General features: G+C 34.3%; 1 protein-coding gene, 1 long non-coding RNA gene and 1 pseudogene across 3 annotated transcripts; 2 read left to right on the plus strand and 1 right to left on the minus strand.

Moving 5' to 3' along the window:
- The first annotated feature begins 984 nt into the window (after positions 1–984).
- On the plus strand, positions 985–5,911 carry LOC139850283 (uncharacterized). 2 transcript variants are annotated; one of them, XR_011759983.1, is made up of 3 exons: positions 985–1,137; positions 2,302–2,413; positions 5,098–5,911. It is a non-coding gene; the product is annotated as an uncharacterized lncRNA (long non-coding RNA). The 2 variants fall into 2 exon arrangements; XR_011759982.1 differs by lacking the exon at positions 985–1,137 and adding an exon at positions 1,191–1,221.
- LOC139848650 (coronatine-insensitive protein 1-like) lies at positions 5,912–6,727 on the plus strand. The gene has a single exon (XM_071838366.1). The coding sequence runs from the start codon at positions 5,912–5,914 to the stop codon at positions 6,725–6,727; it is 816 nt and encodes a 271-aa protein (XP_071694467.1).
- Positions 6,728–7,865: 1,138 nt separating this feature from the next.
- Positions 7,866–8,677, minus strand: LOC139850399 (uncharacterized; annotated as a pseudogene).
- Positions 8,678–22,838: the final 14,161 nt, after the last annotated feature.

Below are 22,838 nucleotides of genomic sequence, written 5' to 3' on the forward strand. Positions count from 1 at the left end.
CCACTTTTTTTGCTCGAATTTCAGTGTATTTTAGAGTTCTCAGGGTTATCACACAAAAAAAGGTCTCATTTGATCCCTCTAATATATATATATATATATAAATATATATATATATATATATATATATATATATATATATATATATATATATATAAATGATTGATCTTTCATTTAAGTGAGTAGGTTTATAATTATAGTTTTTTGGTACTGATGTATCATGTATATATTTTAATTTTATTGATATATCATGTATATATGTTTATAATCAGTTTACTAAAATGATTGATTATTTTTTTTATATCGTTGTATCAATAAAATTGCCTTTTAGTACTGTAATTTTTGGTATTGGTATATCGATAAAATTAACTTTTGTTTTAAATTTGACAGATATTAACAAAATGTTAAGATACTTCAAAAATTCAGAGTCTGGTAGATTTTCGGTAAACACCAAAAAACAGCCATATGTTCGTGAAATAGTACTTGAAGAGGATGAACATTAAACGCCTTTTAGAAATTAATACAAAAATTGATTTGAATGAACTTCCGACTTATCTGGGAGAGCGTCCGAACATGGAACACTACCATCTTATATTTTGCGAGTCTTTTTCAATTTTATGTTTCTGTTTTGGGTGCGACCCGATTTGACCCGACATATTCAATATTTTGGGACCCCGGATCCTAGAATCACCACTGTCGGAGGCTAGAAATAAACGCACTGAATGCTGCTGAATGGTAAAACATTCAACGCTAAATCATTCTATTATTAAGAGACAAACAAACGGCACCTTTAATTTAAGTACGTTAAAATCTCATTTGATTGGATCGTAAGGAAGGTAATTTTAAATTTAAGTACGTTAAAATCTCATTTGATCGGATAAAAAGGAGGTGAATGGTGTAGAAACCGTTTAGGTTGTGACCCGACCCATTAAACAAATTTTAACCGACTGGTGTACTATGCTTTCGATTATCCATTCAACCTAAAAACAGTTTGCATCTTCATTTGGACTTTAAGTACGGCACCCCTACCTCCACGCGCTCACCTTCCGTCACCATCCACCATCGCCAGATTGTCGGTGCAATCGCTCGCCAGTACCGTCACCACGTTCAAAAATTGCATTAGGTTTTTGGCACTCGCAGGTATTTACATATTCTATTTTTTTATTTTTTATTTTTCTTAATTGGTAGCAATTGTTTTCGTTGATGTGCTTTCTTTCTTTTAAGGTTGTTTAAGCATCTCACTTCAAATCTCCTATTGATTTTAGGAATTTTATTTTAGTTTTGAAAGTTGGTGAATCTATAGATATGATTTTCTTAATTTTGTGCCTTTCAGTTCCGTGCGATTTTCGATTTGCCGTATAGGTCCCATGAGTTACACGAACATGTCTTACAGGAGGTTGTGATTTCAGTTTTTTAATTTTTTTTTTTTTTTTTTTTTTTTTAACAGTGATTGGGATCACCCGAGGGGGATTTAACCACCCGTTGCGATCATCTCCCGTTTCGATTATGCCGATGCAGCGATAAACCCTGCCCCCATCGCTGCCCGGGAGGAAACCTTGAAACCGATCCAAGGGCACGGCCAAGTAAAACCCCCCTCCCCTGCTGCCCCCGCACGAAGCGAAAGGCGACCTAGGTGGATACTTCAGGTCAAGGGATAACATTGAGTGCAATGTTGCACCTCAGCGGAGTCGAACTCCTGACCTCTCGCTAAGAGAGGCATGCCACTACCCGCCGAGCTACAACTCAATGTTTCAGTTTTTTAAATTGACATTATTTGAATGAAGATACGACTTCCAAAATTTTCAAAATTACTGATGTTGGTAGCATTCAGCATGCCACAACTAATGTTATTTGGTTTATCCTAATCATGTTCTACTTTATGTTATACCTGGCAATTGAGACCCAAACTCTCAAACTTGGGTCAAATGGGTCAAGCTTTCGGGTCAATTGGGTCTTGAAAAATATCATATCAATTGGATTATAAATATAGTTGTTAATGTGATCAATTATGTTAGTTTGGGTTAAGGATCCAATTATTGTGGTTTTTTTACATTTTCACATTATTTTAACTGAAAATACGACTTTCAGTTATTGTAAAACTGACGATGTTAGTACTTAGTACCGTAGCATTTACATGCTACAACCTAACTGTTATTTGGTATTTTCCTATACAATTTGAGAAATTGTATTAATGTATTTTGGATTCATTTGTTAAATATATAATAATTGTGAAGTCATACTATCTAAACCAACCAACCTTTTCATACATATAAACTGACTCCTTACTTTGTTGTCTTCATGCAGAATGGTACAACCAAATTTTCAACCGAAGTGTAGGCTTTTAGAGCACGAACGCCTACAAATATTCGTCGCGAAGCGCGGGCTACAACACTAGTTTCTAAATATGCGGAGTAACGTACGTTCGTTAACTTTTTTAAAACTCTACATATTTTCTTATACTTATTCTAGATTCTAGATAATCTTTAGAAAAATATCACGGTTGGTCCTCAAAGTTTGTACCAACAATCATGATGGGACATAAACTTTAAATCGATCATGATTGATCCCTAGTTTTTAATATTGTACACGGTTGGTCCCACGATCTAACAAACGTTAATATCATCCATTTAAGTGAAATACGTGCCAAACATGTGACGGGCTTTTCCGTCTTTTTACATGTTGATTTTCTTGTTAAGAGGATTCGTTAACAATTAAATGGTGGTGGAGGTATAATCGGAAGCTATTACGGTACACATATCTAATTTACTTAATCGATTAATTTCTAGTTTGTCTCAATGGCCAGTAAGTGGTTTGTATGTTTGCGTCGGGTTGTTTCGATGGCAATGAGGAGGCTGTCGTTGGGAATAAGAGTATGGATTTGGGTATTGGAAACGATAAGGATAGGGAGGGATTGGGTTCGGGAAGTGGCGTGGTTAAGATGTCGGGGGTTGTTAAGGACAATTTGTCTCGTGATAAAGTCGTGGCTAAGAGTTGTCCGTATTTGCTCGAGATGGTTGATATAAAGCTTGATGAGTTTAGTGCGGGTCTTTTATCAACGAAAATAAGACGTGTGGAGGTTATGAAACCGGTGGTGGGTGACAAGGTTAATGTTAAACTTCTTGATAACTTGGCTAAAGTTGCTACGGGGAATAGTGAAGGTCGTAAATTTTGTATTTTCGCGAATAAATTGTGCAAAGGTCACTGTAGGGGGGTGGTACGTGCACTCTAGCAAGTTTTGGATTAATGGGGTGAAAAAGCTTGATTCGAAAAGTAAGTTAAATATGAAAGGTAAAGTTAACGATAAGAGGTTAAAGGGTGGACATTTTTGTTTGCGTGATTCTAGCGACGAAGAGGATGTCGGGAGGGAAAAAGCTGATCATCCTTTCGTGAGTGTAAAAGGAACGCATATTGGTGTGGGTGCGGGTGAAGTGTTAGAGGATGTTGGGTTCTTTGACGAATTTAGGAGTGAAGGTCCCAATTCGGACGGGGTTGGAATCGAGTTTACATTCACGTTCAAGGCAAATTAGGGCGGATCTTGATTTGATTATTGCTTGTTCTTGGTTTGGTTTAGTTTGTGTCAGGATTAGGTGGTTGTCTTTTCTTTGTTTTGGTTTTGCCCACGTAGGGATGACATCGGGCCGGGTTTGGGCCGGGTCTAGGTAATCCCAGTCCCAAACCCGATTAGAAAACCCAGTCCCAAACCCGGCGGGTCCCCATTTACTTACTAACTATCGGGTTTCGGGTTTTCTCACGGGTATTCGGGTCCCATATATAGTTACACTAACTCTTTGGGATTCTTGGTATTATATGAAAATTTCAAGTTTTAGTCTAATATATATAATATACTCGAGTTGGTTAAACAAAAACATTAACCTTAAGCGGGGATATTTTGAGTCAATGAGTCTCTTAGTCCAGCATTATAAATTCGTAATAATAAATGTAGTAACAAATTAATCATCACTTGCAACTAAAAAAGATACAGTAATACAACAAGTGATCCATCACATATTCGAAGGCACTGTCTTGGATCCATTTGTATTTGTATACCATTAAAGTGAAGTGATTGTCCACTGTTACTAACTCGTAAATAAACAAAGTCATAATATATATATATATATATATATATATATATATATATATATATATATATATATATATATATAATATCTTATAAGGAATAGATATTGAAATTTAAACGGGTCGGGTATATGGATTCGGTCCCTTTTCGGGTATACGGGCCGGGTAACCGGGTTTGTGTCTAAAACCATACCCGAACCCGGATAAATTTTAAAAACTATTCCCATACCCGGCCCGTGGACCTGGAAATCCGACCCGAATCCGGCCCAAAACTGTTGGGTTTCGGGGTTTTCCATCGGGTACGGGTCATTTTGCCATTCCAATGCCCACGATTAAGCTCGATTTTAGTTAGCCTCTTGGTTAGTTGTTTAGTGTCATCGAGCCTTTTGTTGTGGCGTTTCCTTATGTTTCTCGATTTCCTTGTCTCCTAGTTGGAGACTAGTTGTTAATAAAGTTTTTGTTTATTTGCCAAAAAAAGAAAAAAAGAAATAAAAAAAAAAGTGGTATGTATGTGTATTATACTAAAGTAACTTTTGATGATTTGATTTATTAAAGCTGAGGATAGTGGATCGTAATTAAAGATGACTAGGGGCAATGGAATTTATCTGACATTAGGGAAAAAGAAAACATTAAGATGAACATACATGATTAAATTAATGGCAGTTGTGGTTTTGTTAGAAATTGTAGCTCTTGGTAGGGTTGCAAATTGAATCACGATGTTTTTATCAAAAAAAAAAAAAAAAAAAAAATCATGGTTAGTCCTCAAAGTTTGTACCAAAAATCAACATGTAAAAAAAAACGAAAAGGCACATCGCATGTTTGGCACATATTTCATTTAACTGGATGGTATTAACGTTTGTCAAATCGTGGGACCAACCGTGTACAATGTTAAAATTTTGGGACCAACTATGATCAATAGTACAAACTTTGGGAACCAATCATGATATTTTTTCTAATATTTATTTATTCCGTATATTTATTTATTTAGAATTAATCTTTTGACAACTCTATAAATATAAGCAGATACGGAGGGAGTACAACATATAACAAAACCCTAACCATCGTTAAGAATCTGCTTCGTCAAAGAAAATCATCAGCTTCATCATCCTAATTGATATGGCCATGGAAGAGATTTATAATCGTAATATCCACGTAGTTTTCGACTGTGTTATACCCTTCATAAACGACCGCAACAGTTTATCTTTAATCTGTCGAAAATCCTGTGATATAGAGGGCAAGACACGCCAGCATGTCACCGTCGATACTCATTATGCCACGTCACCATCACGCTTTTGTCAACGTTTTCCTCTAATTCGATCACTAACCCTGCATGGAACACCCGAGGTGGATGATCATCATGTCGTGTTCATCACTCCATGGGTTCAACAAATCACTTCATCTTTATATCTCTTAAATTCGGTATGTTTCCAAACTTTGTTTCTAAGTGATTCTGATATTCAGTTATTGGCTCAAACACGTGGCAAACAGCTTCGCGTAATTGAGCTATCGCAGTGTGCTGGTTTTTCCACGTTAGGGTTATTTCATATAGGAAAATATTGTAATAATTTGAGAGATTTGTGTTTGTTTCATAACAAAATCGACGAGAATGGTGAAAATTGGTTACGTGAATTGGGTTCACGTAACACGGTAATTGAAAAGTTAAATTTTCAAGGTGTAAACTTTGATATAAAAGATCTTGTTAATGTTGCAAAAAGTTGCAGTCGGTTGGTTTCTGTTAAGATAGACTGCTGTGATTTTATCCATCTTGTGGAATTTTTTTGGTACGCGGTTAATTTAGAAGAATTTGGTGGTGGTGAATTTAGTGATGATCATAAGGATGAATATAATTATAGTTTCAAGCTTTCCTGATAGTTTGAAGCATTTGATGATGAGGATCAGTCCTCGTTGTGATGTAAAAATTGTTGTTCCGTTTGCACATTTGATAACCGAATTGAATTGTGAAGATGGATTTCTTATTGGAAGTGACGACTTTCGTGAGTTGATTAAGAGTTGTTGTAACTTAAAAGTACTATATACAACTGCTCAAATCATGGATCAAGGATTGCGAGACATAAGTATTTATTGCAAGAAGTTGCGCAAACTTTACGTTGGTAAACCAGGTGGCATGGTGTCACATGTTGGGGTTAATTATCTTGCGGAACAATGTGTTGAATTAGAATGTTTACATACTGATACCGTTGAGATGACGAATGAGGTCTTGAGCAATATTGGAAAGCATATGAAAAAGCTTAAAGAATTTAAAATGCTTTTGCTATATACGGATGATTTCCCACTAGACATTGGGTTCCGTTCTTTATTTATTGGTTGCGATAAACTTGAAAAGTTGGATGTATATTTTGAGACGCGTGGAGTAGGGTTGAGTAACGAGGGATTGGGGTATATCGGGAAGTACGGTTGTAATTTGAGGCATCTTACACTTGGCCTTAATGTGGGAGAATCAGATGAAGGACTTGTGGAGCTAGCAAAGGGGTGCCCAAAATTGCAATATTTTGAGACCGTAGGTTGTGATTTTAGCAAGGAAGTGTTTGATATCTTTAGGTCTAATGTAACCTCATTGAGGTACTTGAGTGTAGACGGCACCATGGCCTCTGCTTTTTGGAATATTGAAGATATGTTTGCCATGATTTTTTAATTAATAGGCCGTTCTTTTATCTTCGGTGAACAATTGTTATATCGCCTAAAAAAACTATTGGTTTTTTCATGTTTACCTTGTGGTTTTAATTAACTTTTCATATTCTCAATGGTTTTAACTTTGTTTTTTTTTTTTTTTTTTTTCTCTTATTGAGCTCGAATATTGTTAATTCCAAATTGATTGTGTGCATGCTAAGACAAATATTGCAATATATAATTGTTTTTATTTCCAGTTACAGCTTAAATCTTGACTCAGTATTTAGGATAACTGTCAAATATATATATAAATAAATAGGTTAAAACTGGCCAAAATATAACTTTCAAAAGAAATGGATCCAAAAGTCACCCAAATTGTAACATATGAGCTGCTGCCCAATTAATCATTTGTCATCTGTTGATATAAATTGCATTTAATCTTCAGTTTAAACTTATTCAAACAATATTAAACACATATACGTGTATGAGCATTAATGTAAATCAATCTTTGATTCTGATAACTTGTACTGTATATGACAACAAGTTAACTAATAGCTAAATATTTATACTCGAAGGTAATGGATAAGGATCGATGGTTAAACATAAATCGGTTCACACAACTGTACTATTTCAGATTCTCTTAGGTTGCACACACTTGCAGAATACATACAAGTTATGCAGATGTTAGAGCTCAACTTAGTTTTGAAACCATAAAATAAAAATCAGTAAATTGGTATATATAATGTATAAACAATCCATTAGTACATCCTTCATAAAAATGTAAGTATGCAAAAACTGAAGACATAACATGGTAGCCAATGGTCTTTGTCTAAAAAAACCAGATTAGTTACATTCAGATTCAGATTATGCAATTTATTATCAGTATCTAGTGTCAAACTTTTAATTGATAAAAGTGACAAATTTACCAGCCAATAGCTCAATATTATTTCAGATTCTCTTAGGTAGCACTCTCCTGCAGAATATAAACAAGTTATGTGGATGTTAGAGCCCCTAATCCATTAGTACATCATTCACCTATGTAACTTAAGCCACCATTAACCAACAAAAGTTACAAAAAATATTCAATCACAATGAAGATGAAGAACACAATATCATAAGTAAGAACAATTGATTGAAGATAAAAGAAATATATAAGGCACTAAAGTAAAAAACTGATTGAAAAACTAGAAAATTCTATAAACCATTACTAGCCATACAAGGATAACCACATTTTACACAAGATTAACCCTAGAAAAACATAACAATGTACTAATATCCCTCACCCTCATCTCAGCTTTAGGTTTAACAGCTTTAGGTTTCAAACTCTTAACAGCCGCCTTCTTCACCGGCGCTTTCTTCGGTGCAGGCTTTGCAGCCGCTACTTTCTTCCCAGGTGTAGATCTTGTAGACGTCCGTGCAACTTTAGCCGGTTTCGTTGGCGTCTTAGGCTTTGGCTTAGCCTTTGCAGCTGCAGCTTTCGGCTTTGCAGCTGGCTTAGCTACAGCTTTCTTCGGCTTGGCTTTCACATCTGGCTTAGGTTTAGCAGCAGCTTTTGTCTTGGCTACAGCTTTGGCTTTTGGAGCAGACTTAGGCTTGGCGACCGCTTTCTTAGCAGGAGCCTTTTTAGCCACTGTCTTTGGCTTGGTGGCTTTTTTTGGCTTATTTCTTCTTCGCCGGAGCAGATGTAGCCGGAGCTTTTGCGGCCGGTAGCTTGTAGGATGCCTTGACTTTAACTAATTTACCACCAGCAACGAATTTTTTCAATTGAGTCAACAAAACTTTCTTGAAATTCGCCCGAAGATTCTTTTGCTTCTCTTCAATAAACTTCGTGATCGCATACTGACTAGATCCGGTCTTCTCCTTCAACGTAACAATTGCATCCTTGATCATCTATTAGATTACACAAATAAACAATTAATTTACACTAATTAATATCAATCAATAATCAATAATTAATATAATAACAGTACAATAATCTACAATGAATTGGTCAATATATCTAAATTAATCACTAATCAGTACGGTCGTCAATAGAATAGCATATATCAACATAAATTGAAGTTATAAATAAGGAATAAAATAGGTATGATATGTACATCAACAGGATAGATCAGCTCTAGTCAAACCGTTATAAACATAACCATCTTTGATGAAATCGTCAAACACTTCCAACTCCTCTTCATGAGTCAATTTCTTTTTTTCTTTCCAAGCACAACACACATTCATTGTAAGTTACTAGTAATAAACCAATTGATATAAAGGAAAAAAACTAATTAGACTAAATTTGTTCAAAGATAGCAATTGCTAGTGTTCACATGAGTACAATTATTAAATACCAATTCATCATAAAAGTGTATGTATGCAAAAACTGAAGACATAACATGGCAGCTCAGTTGGTCCAAAAAAAAAAAAAAAAAGACATCCTCTACTTCATAAGTGCCCGGCTACACATGCAGCGGCCAAGAAGAACAATAAGTCTGCTAGTACATGTTGTAACATGTTTCTAAGAACACATATTTAAAACTTTGAACAGGCCACCACAAAGTTGATGAAATAAAACATTTTTACAACAGAAGTAATGTTTGTTTTTAAGTTTTATCTACCTCTTGAGGCTAGTATTAAATACATCTACTAATAGTTTGAAGTTACAGGCATCATGTTACCTTTAACCAATAGACCATTTGCAACATGTTACCTTTAACTAATAGTAATTCCACCAAACTTATCGTTGAAAAACTCAAATTAAGGACCACGATACAAATATGGGATAAAGGGAAATATAAGTTATAATAGTAACTCAAATACATTGAAACACACAAGAACTTGAATGCTTTCAGAATTCATATAAAGTTAGAGGACAGCACAATAATGTATCCAACCACAATGAAAGCACCATAATTATAAAAGTTAAGTTAGTACCATCTACAACCTTACAGATAAATTATTAGATACCATATAGTTTAAGAACATAATATTAGCAATACTGCATCATTCTACAAAGAAAGCCAAGCAAGCAGGAGTTTGAGTGTAACTACACATCCTATTATTCCTATTCTATCAAACATGTATCTAATGTCAAACTTCAATTGATAAATAAAAGTGACAAATTTAGAGGCAGGCCTTACCAGCCAATATATTTTCAGATTCTCTTAGGTTGCACCACCTGCAGAATACAAATAAGTTAAGTAGATGTTAGAGCCCAGATCATAAGTTAGAAAACTTAGATCCAACAAAAGATATGAAGATTCAAACTAGAAAGCTTGCATCTTGGTTGTTCTTGAAGATCTTGAAGCATAAGGCTTGGATCTTTAAGATTCATGAAGATTACAAACACAAGTTTGAATCTTTATAAACAAATAACAAGATTAAAGCTAAAAAAGATTTAGATCTACAAAGTAGGTGAAGATTCAAAGCTAGAAAGCTTGAATCTTCCATGTTCTTGAAGGATTCAAATCCATGTTTGAATCTACAAGATGTAATCAAGATCAAAAGCTAAAAAGCTAGACCCATGATGATGATGATGATGATGAATTCGTGATGATGAGAAGGAGAAGAAGAAGAGAAGTTCAAAATACTTACACTTTTTAGAGATAGAAAGACTAGAAAAAGAATTAGAGAGTAAGTGTGTGTGAAATGCAAATGAGAGCAAGTGTTAAATGGATGGAATAAGGCTTGTATTTATAGGTGGTGAGGTGATGGGGAGGGTGATGTGGCCGTAGGGTTTGGGAGGGGACAAGGGGGACACACTTTTGCTTTTTGGTTAATGGTTGTCTAAAGTTGGTGCTTATGTTAGGATCCCATGCAACATTAAGGATAATACTTGACATAAATGCTAGCATATTCCCTCTAATAAATGAGTATTTGTCTTACTTATTAATGGGTCACTAGCTATTAATAATTGGGCTAATTAAATAGTCCACTAACTAGTGTAGGGTGGGCTAAGGTCCAACAAGGTAGAAAGTCCAACAAGACTAACTAGTAAGCATAAGTAAATTACTACGCGTAATTAAGCATCCAAAAACCCAAGTAATTATTATTATAAAATAATAATTAATATTTCGTAGTCATAATATTCCGATTATGACAAAAGTTAAACGTGTACGCAGTACGCAGTTTATTCGTAACGTCAAGTGACACCAATGGTCGTAAAAGCATTCGAGGATCAAGTTAAGTGATTACACACTTAATAGCATGTTGTAAGATATTAGTGAAAGTAATTAATCATTAAATAAGATCCCAGAGCATAAACTAGCTCAGTATGCACATATACGCAGTTTCGTGAAAGCACAAAGCATAAAAGTAAGTCGAAAAAGCCGGGTCGTTACATTACCCACCTGTTAAAGAAAATTTCGTCCCAAAATTTGAGGAGTGACCAACAATGGTGCCGTGTTTGAATAAGAAGGAGCGTATCAAAGTTCCGTGAGACTCGTGGGTTTAGAAGTGAACTATTTACCTTGGAAGGTACTTGGGCGTATAAAAGTAAGAACAGGTATATGCCATTGATTAAGTCTCTTGTCCTAAGAGACCAACAAATTGATTTCGTTTCTGGTTAACATGTGTATATCATCTGAATATATACCCACAAAAGGAAAGATATTGTTTTTAGCCCTACAGGCATCTTCAATAAGCCGGATGCATGAAATACATCATGAATGTTACCAAACTCATCTAAAACATTGAGCGCTTATGTCGCAATATATACTGACAGGTAGAATGAAAAACATGGCGATCACAACATACTGCGTGTGAACTTATCCTTGGATGGAATGGAAGCACATTTCCTTAATGTAACTTTATCCTTTCAGTTACTTGTTGAAGTTAGGGTAAACATTAATCTAGAACAAAATATAGTTGTAACCCACGAAGGAAGGAATATGTAGAGTAACCACATCAGTGTCGTAGATGTTTTAAGCAGTCCCCTCCAAGAGGATAACAAGATTCATAGATTCCTAAAGTATCTTACACTACAATTCTGAAAGAAAATCACACGAAAGGTGTGGTCGTTGAACGAGAGTGAACTCTCCGAGTGGTTCGTCCTGAATTTGTCCTTATACTTAAGGGGATGCGCGGATGAGAAGATATGTGAACTCTAGGTCATAAAGAATGGTTTTCTCCGAGTGGAAAGAATTTCAAAAAATGATCCTTGTACCTCAACATACTGATTCATATAGATGATGTTTACGAGAGTGTTGCGATTAGTCGTGAAATATTGAGAGTAGAAACCCGCCTAATGTCTTTCCTACGATAGGGTGACCACTGAGTGTTCCTTGGAAAACTGATTCATCAGCTCTCGTTTTTGCCAAGTCTAACCTTAAAAGGAACATTTTACGAGCGCAAAGACTTCCTAACAAATTTTATAAAACTGCCACCCAAAGTGGCTCAAGAGTTTTTAACAAAGATCTTAATCGTAAGCTTCATCCCTAAACGGAGGACGAGAAAATGTGTGATCCTTACATGGTGTAGTCTAATATGAAAACCTTTAGTAAAATCGACCAAGGAAGTTTTGAAAACCTTTAAACGTTTGATGTGACAATATAAACGGAACGAAGTTCTTAGTAAATTTAGAAGTATGTACAACGTGTACCATTTTGTACAAAACTATTTGACTTTAGTTAAACAACTCAATAAAGGAGCGATTTTTAAATAATTTGAATGTATAACTTAGTATGTGCTAACCCAAAATGAGTAAGGGTAAATTTATTAACTTAATTATATACATACGAATATGGTTTTATAAATCGCATAAGTGACAGAAAGAAAAAAAAATTATTTTTCCATAAGTCTCGTGAGGACCGTACAAATAAACAACGTGTAAAAATTTTGATGAACATAGTTTTTCGTATTTCAGAGGTTATGAGTATTGAGTGAAAATCTTTGAATCATCGGGTGACATGTTACTAGGTAATGAAAACTAATGAATTAAATGTAGTTTTGATGATTATCAGGACTTAAGTCTTTGGCCCAAAAATGTTCATGTGCGAAGTTGTTGTTAAAAAGTGGGGTATGAAGGATAGAGCATGAGGATGAGAAGTTAATCGCTTCTTGACTTTGAAAAATGCCAAACAGGTTATGACTAATACTATAGTCGGAATACTGATGGTGTTAATATCGCTAGATGAGAATCCCTTGGAATAGGTCAGGACTTAGAGTTATGTAAGAAAGAGCATCGCTCCGACAGGTGTGGCAAATAAGATTCCTGGGGTAACGCTGAAATTTTGAATAGTTTATGAGTTAGTAGATGCCCAAAGGCTCTGCATGGCGTGATAGTATGTGCCTTCATCACATAAACACACATGAACCTCTCGATTTCGATGGTTGTAAAGTCTTCTTGACAATTTGGATGCGAATAAGCAACGAAAAATTTTTATATAACAAGCAACAAAAATTTTATAGAATTCATTTAAGGTGACGATGTAAGAAAAGAAACGAAGTTCTTAGTAAACCAGGGTTATGTACAACACGTACCATTCAAGGTAAAATATCTTTTGAATAAAAGATTCGATTTGTACAAGTGAAAGTAAAATTTCATTTGTATTTGTCAAAAATAAGTAATCGTTTACTTTACTATATATACCATATACGGTTTCTGAAATTTGCACGGATGGCGATAAAATAAATTCATTTTCATAAAACTTTGAAAGGATCGCACCATAAAATGGTGTAAGTAAAAGTTTGGCAAACAAAATTTTCATATTTCGGAGGTTACAAGTTGGAAAAAGATTGATGAAAATCGAGTAAAAGACTTTTGAAAATATCGGGTGATATTTGAGCAAAAATGTTTCGAGGTAATGAAAACTGTTGACTTTAAATGTGGTTGATGACTATTAGTAGGGCATAAGTCCTTTAACCAAAAATGCTTTAAGTGTGAAGTTGTTGCTTATAAGTGAGATACGAACGGGAGAGTATGAGGATGTGAATTAATTACCATTGATTTTGGAAAATTTCGAATTGGTATGACTAATATCGAAGTAAGAAGGATGATGGTGTGATTATCATCAAATAAGAAATTTCTCGAAATGAGTTAGGATTCAGAGTCGCGTAAGAATGAGTATCAAATAAGATTCTCTTAATATAGAATCTGAATCGCTGAAGTGACGGGATACAATTTCCTTTATGTATCGTTGTGCCAGTTTGTCCATTGTATCGGTTTCTTCTATGGCTAGAAAGTGAGCAGATTTGGTGAGATGGTCAATAATAACCCAGATAGTGTCCTAACCGCCTTTCGTTTTCGGTAGCTTCGTGATGAATTACATTGTTATTCATTCCCATTTCCATTGTGGGGTTTCGGGCTGTTGAAGTAACCCAGATGGCTTTTGGTATTCGGCTTTGACCTTTTGTGCCTTCATGCAACTAATAAGGTTTAGTTTCGGCTACTTCTCTCCTCGTAAACTATTAATGGTTCGCCATTCTCTCGAGGTATACGAATAATCTTCCTACTATAAATAACTTTCGCTTTCATCCTTGAAAGCCAGTCCGTTCCAACTATTTCATCAAAGCTTCCTAACTTGATGAGTATTAGGTTAATCTTAAAGTTCATTCCAACCATTACATCAAGCTTCTCAAATTGATGGGTGTTAGGTAAATCTTAAGGTTTATTCCAACCACATCTTATTATTCTACCGTGAAAAATTCTATCAATCTTCTCAAATAACATCTGCTTGTGCGTAGGTAACTAATCCTTTCCAACTACTACCTTAAAACTTCCAAGTTTTGTTGACATGAGGTCATCTCCAAATGACCCACCTGTTAATTTTAAGGTACTACCTTAAATTATTCCTCTATCTCTGCCAGCTTACCATTTGCTTGTCCTATAGAATACTTAACCCTCATGGTTGTTAATGGCTTATTAGTCATAACACTAAGGTCCTTAGATATAAGGTTTCTATCGCTCTAGTAATAAACAACCTCGAGAAAATAAAACGTTGTGACGAAACGTACCCTATCTAAAATCAGGATCCATACGAGTTTCCATAGCTAAGATAACGATTGCTCTACCGCAAGTAAGTCCAAAGTTTTTTCTATTTGAGAACTTTTTCCTTAAGTGTCCAGGGTGTCTATATCTACAACGAATTTTTGGGTTATCAATTCTGCAATCAAGGCCCTTCTTGTACAGTAGTTGGGCTTAGTGGTTATTCCTACCTCTAACAGACCATAATGCGTAAACTCAAGTGGTTCCTACCAAAATTTCCTTTGAATCGCTTCATCTTCCTTATATAGTGACATTGGGACTTCTGCATGATTTACTTCAACATAATTACGCTGGCCTGGCGTCATTATATTGTACTAAATCGTACGTTCATTCCAATATCACTCCATATGGTTAATGTAACGTGATCACTTTGAGTTCTACTCAATTCCATCTAACAATGCTTTATCTATGCTATCTCAAAACAAAATCTACGAATTAATCTCACGGTTTCTCAGTGTGGGTGCGTAGGTTCCGTAGGTCATGCATCAATGCCTAAATGTCCCGAAATTTCTTCAAAATGTTCGGGTTCAAGTAACGTCGTTAGATTCCTTTCTAGAAGTTCAAACTGGGCCTCGTGTCGAGTTGTACGTGTAGCAAGTAGTAATACGATATGTCTTGAGGCGACTCCTAAGTCCCTGGGTATGGCTGAGCATCAGTGGAAGATACTATGACCTTGTGAAAGGAGATGCCTTCCTGACTTCTCCAATGCCTAAGAGTGTTAGGGACCTAAGTCCAGAAGTGTCGTTAGATCATCGCGTAGTAGGGAAGAATGAAAGAGATAAGCGACGGTCATGAAAGCGTACGGGATACGAGCCAACTTGCGAGAACTGAACAACCTTCTAATGTTCATACGTTGTACATGGCTAATTAGAGTAAGCTCGGGGTGCGGTTACTCCGACAAGTCCTCACATATCTCCTCCTCCGAGGATCAACTTCAGCGGGCGTGTAATCCGAGGGGTACTCCTCCTAGATTGCGTGAAGTAATGTTTCGATCTCTGGAACGGTGGAACGGTAGTAATAGGTGGATTACGATACTAGTCCTCAGGGTTAGACGAGTGGGAAAAGGGTTCAGAAAAACATCTGAACTAGGAAAGATAAGTTCTCCAAGTCGGTACAGCGAATAGCAGGCATGTAGCAAGAACGTAATCGAGCATAATAACTACAGCATCCTAGAGCGTCTACCGCAATACATAGCATGGCAATAATAACAGTACTAAGCAGAAGTAACATGCAATCAAAAGCAGGTAGTAGCATGCAGTAGTGAGAATAGCAATAGCTTACAACAAGTTCACATAGTAGTAAAAGGAAGCGATAGCATGCAGTAAGTTCATACAGCAGTAAAAGTAAGCAGTAGCATGCAGCAGTAATAAGCAGTAATATGCAGTAATATCTATCAATAGCATGCAGCAGTTTCACAGAAACAAGTAAACGAGCAAGTTGTATATTAGTCCTATTAGCGAATCCTACTCGACTCGGTCAAGACTCACTAATGCAACCTAATTCCCTACAACCAATGCTCTGATACCAAATGTGACGCCCCGTACAAACCATCGTGTACGGTTCATCAACAACAGGATCTTTACAAGGTCAAACACTATATGCTGTTTGAAAACCAGTTTGCATTCATAAAAAGATAACGTTTTACAAAAGATAACGTGACACAGAGGTCATTACAAAGCCATTGATTTGAAAATAACATAAGTTACGAATGTAAAATAAAAGTTTCATGACTGAGACATCTCTAAGTAATGTAGCGGAAATCTAACATAGCAGGTCCATAACGGCAAGTCTATAACATCAAGACAACAAGTCTAACAGCGGAAGCAATAACGTCTAAGCACCTGAGAAATACATGCTTAAAAAGTCAACACGAATGTTGGTGAGCTATAGTTTATTTGTTAACAGTAATGTAATGTAAACCACGAGTTTTCAGTGCTTCAACCAGCAGTTTAAATCAGTATGAAAAGTATATGCTTATCCGTGGGAATCCGGTAACTAGACTTAACGTATGTATATCACCCCCTAAAAGTGCACTTGGCGAGTGCGTTTGTCCTAGAAGTATTAAACACCCGTTATGTCATACCCCGTCCTAATCCGTCCGGACGAAGTCACCAACATCTGGTTCCATTGCGATGATCGACTCCAAATAATGTCTTTACAATGAGCAAATGCACAGCGGAAGATTTCTTTCATACCTGAGAATAAACATGCTTTCAATTGTCAACCAAAAGGTTGGTGAGTTCATAGGTTTATCATAAAACAATAAAATTCATCATTTTGATAGACCACAAAATTTAAATGCTGCATGGTACAAATGGGCTCGAATCCTATATCCACCTGTAATGTACATGCTATATCTTTTAAATACAGCACATATTTCTCATGTACGAAACCATTTTCATAAATTATAGTAACCGTACACATATCTTGTGCACAAAAATAACATACACATAACCTGTGTAAAAATCATTCTCTCGATATATAACATTCACATCAACTGGTGGCAATTATCATGTCCACATAATTCAATGGTGGCAATTATCATGTCCACATAATTCAATGCTGGCAATTATCATGTCCACATAATTCAATAATAATCCGCAGAACTTCTGTCTGCATAATAATTCATTCGAGGAATGTTTTGCTTGTGTCTATCTCGTCAAACATTTATAAAAGCATTTCATGTATTCGCAGTTCAAAATATATTTCAAAAGCATTTAATAAAGCAGTTGTAAAAACAGCGCATGTATTCTCAGTCCCAAAAATGTAAAGAGTAAAAGGGATCAAATGAAACTCACGCATATAAATATTGTAAAACAGTTAATAAAGCATTTGCATGTATTCTCAGCCCAAAAATGTAATGAGTAAAAAGGGAGCAAATGAAACTCACACTAATGTATTTTGTAGTAAAAATACATATGACGATATTGAACAATGCAGGGTTGGCCTCGGATTCACGAACCTATAACATTGGTATGTATATATGTTAAAACGTATAATTGTGGTCGAACAATTTATTATATCTTAGTTTATATATTATATATTTAATTTGTGTTTATATTCAAAATGGTTATGATTTATATAGTTATATTAATATATCCATACTTGTTTAATGTTATATTTAAAAATCGATAGTTTGAATTTTTTGTAAATATTTATATTAGTAAGTTTGATATATATATCGTTATGTGAAATTTTAATATAATTATAGTATACGTAATAAGTATATTTTATGTACGAAATATTTATCTGTTTAAAAAGATAGTTTTTGAGATTAATAAAGATAATATTAATAATCATATTATTTAATAGTAATACTTATTATGATAATAATATTATTAATAACAATAATAATAATAATAATAATAATAATAATAATAATAATAATAATAATAATAATAATAATAATAATAATAATAATTGTTCTAGAGTTATGATAACGATAATAATAGTTGGTAACTACTACTTACAATAACGGTAATAACAATAATAACTAATATTCATAATACCTATTTTAATGTTAATAACGTCTTTAATATTTATAAATATAAATATGCCATTAGTAATAATAATTATAATTCTAACAATCATAATAATAATCATAATCATAACAATAATTAATAATACACATAATTCTAATTCAAATAATAATATAATAATAATAATAATAATAACAATAAAAAGTAATTGTGTATACCCTTAAAGCTTTATCTAAAAAGAATGCTTCAGACGAGACTCGAACCCAAGACCTCACGCTCACCCAAACAACTCTAACCCCTCATCCAATCTTGCTCTTCTGAAGTAGCTTGCAAACCCAATATATTTATCCCGTTTATTAGTCCTGTTCCAACCCAATAACATTCCATATTTCGGCCCAATAGAGAGGGCAGCCCATCAGTAAACTATCGACCCATCTAGCTAAATTTCGGCCCAAGTATTAACATCATTAAGCCTAACAAGGTGTGGTCCATGAAATGACTTTGAGGTTTTTAATTTGGTTCCCATTTTTGAACGTTCAGTAGGAAAAAAAAAAAAAGTGGCTATCACTTTCACCCTTCCATCTTGTACATCACCATTAAAATAATCTCCACTACCAATTATATATCATTATCTTTATTTAAAAAAAATACGAATATATATAAGGAACTAGTAGCAGCGACTTTATTGATAGTGTGGTTTGAGGTTAGAAAAAAAAATATAACAGAAAGGAAGAAAAGAGAAATGCATCGGTAGGTCCGTAAATGGTGATCTTGATGGTTCGAAAGGAAACTGATACAACTCGTTATGGGTTTGATAATGGTGGTTGACCGGTGGTGCAATGGTGATGAAGATTGCAGGTGATGGGAGGTGGGTTAATGTGCTTGATCGTAACCGAAAACAGAAACAAATATTATAAGTGAGAAAGAGGATGAGAGAGAGTGATCGAAAATGAAGTGGTGTGAAGGTGATGATGAACAGTGGTGGGTTCATGTTCGTTTTCAAAACAGAAATAAAGGGCAGATTAGATGCAGCAGGTTATTCGATTAAATAGGTTGATTTGCTACGGTTTAAACACCCCAGAAAACATCTGCAGTAGCTCCAACAGGAGTCAAGGATTGCAACAGTGTTGGGTGGCAGTTTGAAGTGGTTGTGATGAAAACCGAAGGTGTTTGATGATGGAAAACAATAGAAACTGTTGTAGCAGTTGTTGTTATCGGCTGAAAACATAAAACAGGAAGGAAGTAAGAAAGGTGATGATTGTTTCTCATGATGGTGGTGACGGTTTGATGGTTATCTCCGGCCAAACCAGTGATCGTGTATGGACGTTATCGAATATGAAGAATAAACAGAAAGATGCAGTGTGAAGAATGATGTTAGATGGTAGTGGAGCTCGACAAGAAGAGAAAGAAACATGAAAAATAAACCCCGGGATGGTGGTGATGTTTTGATCGATGGTGGTATCTAGTTGTAGGGTGTTTGTGATAGTTTGCAAGGTGGTGATGATAAAGCCGTAGAAGATGTGGTGGAAGTGATTAGGGTGGTGGTTGCCGAAGGTATTGGTGGCGGTGGTGGTTGTATGAAGTTGGTGATGGAGCTCAAAAGAAAAATAGAACTATAGGTGGTTGATCGTGCAAGTATATATCTACTTATATATATCTATATATCTCTGTAAACTATATGTTATGTTATATACATATATATAGAATATATAGAATATGAGATTTAGTTTAAGAAGGAATCATAAAAAGGAAACCGTACTTAATAGTAACCGAATAGTAATCCAATTGAATTAATCATTTACATAGTTAATCAGCCTGCTTATTGTCCTCTTCTACCGACAGTTTACACGGGGCGTGTCCATTGCTAAATAGTCAACGTATAAAAGTGTTCCTAAAAATCTCAAATTTTTAGATTAAACATATTTAATTATTTCACTCAGTACCTGTTTGAAACCTGATCAAAAAGATTCGAAAATTATTTATTTTCTGTTCCAATTTATATGTACGGAGTACAAAAACTTAGTTCGAAAAGGTAAAAAAAATATTTATCAAAACTATTATCTTTTTATTCAAATTTTGGAATAACTTTTATTTTAAAACTTCATATATATATATATATATATATATATATATATATATATATATATATAAACAGTTTTAAATAATAAAATTTACTACGCACATATATATATATATATATATATATATATATATATATATATATATATATATATATATATATTAAATAATTAAATTAAATATTACAATATATATATACAAGAAATATACATATAAAATAATAGTTTTTATTACAAGGTATTTTATTGTACATATTTATTTATAACAATAAATGTATATTATAGTTTATTAATGTTCATATTATTATATATATTATACATATATTTATATATACACATATTTATATATATCCACACGTTTACCAACAATGGTTCGTGAAATATCGGGAGCAGTCGAAGGTCAATTGAATATATGAACATCGTTTCAAAAATTTTCTAGACTCAACATTACATATTTTGCTTATCGTATCGAAATCATATAAAGATTAAGCTTAAATTTAGTCGGAAATTCCCGGGTCGTCACAGTACCTACCCGTTAAAGAAATTTCGTCCCGAAATTTGAGTAAGGTGGTCATGGTTAACAATAAAAATGTTTTCATGACAAATAGGAGTTGACAAATAGAGTTTTATCATCATTGAGTAATATGGATAAAATGATTCGATTAATTGAAGCGTACGAATGAAGCTATCACAAAAACTTTTGACGTAGTCTCGATTGAATTCCGGAATTTAAGGGATTTAAAAAAAATCTTCGAAATCTGAGAGATTTGGTTCTTCGGCGAATAAGGAGATTAAGATCTCTATAATTAAATACGGTGATCTGCCTCGATTACTCTGTCTGATATTTTCATTATAAATTAAACTCTTCCGTTCCATTATTCCTACCATTACTATACTTTCTTTCCTAGTTCATACATCCAAAAGATTATGAAAATGCTTAATCCAGTTCTAATCCTTGATATTTTCTTAATTATCATTTCTGTCATCCTTCTTTTGAATCTTCCACCAGAAAAATCTGTTACTTCTACTATTACCTTGTGATGATACTATTCTTAATTCTACAGTGTCTTTATGTTGCTATACGCATTGATATACACGGTTTGTAATTCCTGTGGTGTTGTTGGGCTTTATATTTTCCCTTATATTTAGAAGTTCCATGTTTTTGTTTTCTCTTCCCGACTCCAAGTCAAGCGAATAATGATCCAGAATTTGTAGGTATGAAGTTTCGATTGATCATGATGTTCTAAGCAGGAAGGAACGTAATAGCACGATTTGATTTGTTATATTACCAGAATATCCGAAAAAAATAGAACTATCAAGTAATTATGTTCTTGATATGCTTAGAGGTTAAATAGAATGAAAGAGTTATGTAACATGGCACATGATGACGTTATGATCTGTGAATCATCATGTTCCATTAAAAACTCAGCATGACTTACTGTAATATAATCACGTTGGCCAAGCGCCATTATATTATACTAACTCATGCTTCAATTCCCAACACTTCTCTAGAATTCATTCATAATTTATATTTAGATTTTATAGAAGTTTCCAATGTAATGCAATACAGAAAGCACGAAGAGTTATATAATTTCGGGCAAGAATATTTATGAAAATATCCTCAGAAATATCGAAGATATTTTGGAATTTCTAAGTTCGAAAGTTGATGAAGAAATATTTTCCCGCAAGATTTTAACATGACTTCGGAGCAAGATATTCTCTAAAGATTTCGGCGGATCCATAATTACCTGGATTCTCTGAATATAGGGTATGATCCTTGTATTTGTCCTTGGTCTCCTTCATGGTTAGCTCAATCCATTTTTCAGTACCAAATTTTCTATCGAGCGTTCCCAACATTTCATTCTTTACTATCAAACTTTTGGCCGTTTTAGACCATCTACCATTTTTCTGTTTTCTCTGCATTTAATGCTACGATATCTGAATCATCAGTTATCAATCCGAGGGGTTTTCAGGAGAATTGTGTTTTTAGATGATTAAACGCTGATGGTACTATGGTGGGACATAAAAGGTTCTCCGAAAACAATAAAAGAGCACGCATAAACATCAAGGTTATAATAAAGTTAATCCGAATGAAAAGTCGAAGTTGACTTGCTGAAGCTGTGACAAAATTGGCTAATTTGGAAAGGGGTTGCAAAGTGATTTTTGGTAATAACAATGCCAAAGGAGCTAGCACAGATACGTGTTAAACGTTTACTAAGGTTCCGAGAGTTTTTTAGGTGTATAACTATATGTATCAATCTTTTCTTTCGTAGATGAAGTTCGGTTGATTCATCCTCTCGATTGAGGTGTTTTCAAGAATCATGAAAGGGTTGAACGCAGATTGTAATCTTCAAAATACAAACGAGGTTTAAGATGAAATCAAGTGGCAAACTTGAAGAATTGTTTAGTTTCATATGTTATAATCAATATTTTAATTCATTTTAATTGTCCAATATTGGCAGTCTACAGTCGATAGTCTACAGTTAACAGTCCAATCATTCATATATAGTTTAATATATAATATTCGAATTAATTAAAATGTATCGTGACCCGTGTACATGTCTCAGACTCGATCACAACTCAAACTATATATATTATTGTAGAATCAAC

The sequence above is a fragment of the Rutidosis leptorrhynchoides genome, chromosome 5 (genome assembly GCF_046630445.1).
Source record: "Rutidosis leptorrhynchoides isolate AG116_Rl617_1_P2 chromosome 5, CSIRO_AGI_Rlap_v1, whole genome shotgun sequence".
In the NCBI taxonomy this organism is placed as follows: Eukaryota; Viridiplantae; Streptophyta; class Magnoliopsida; order Asterales; family Asteraceae; genus Rutidosis; species Rutidosis leptorrhynchoides.

Coding starts and splice junctions, on each gene's coding strand:
- LOC139848650 (XM_071838366.1), top strand. CDS start 5,912: ATGAATATAATTATAGTTTCAAGCTTTCCTGATAGTTTGAAGCATTTG.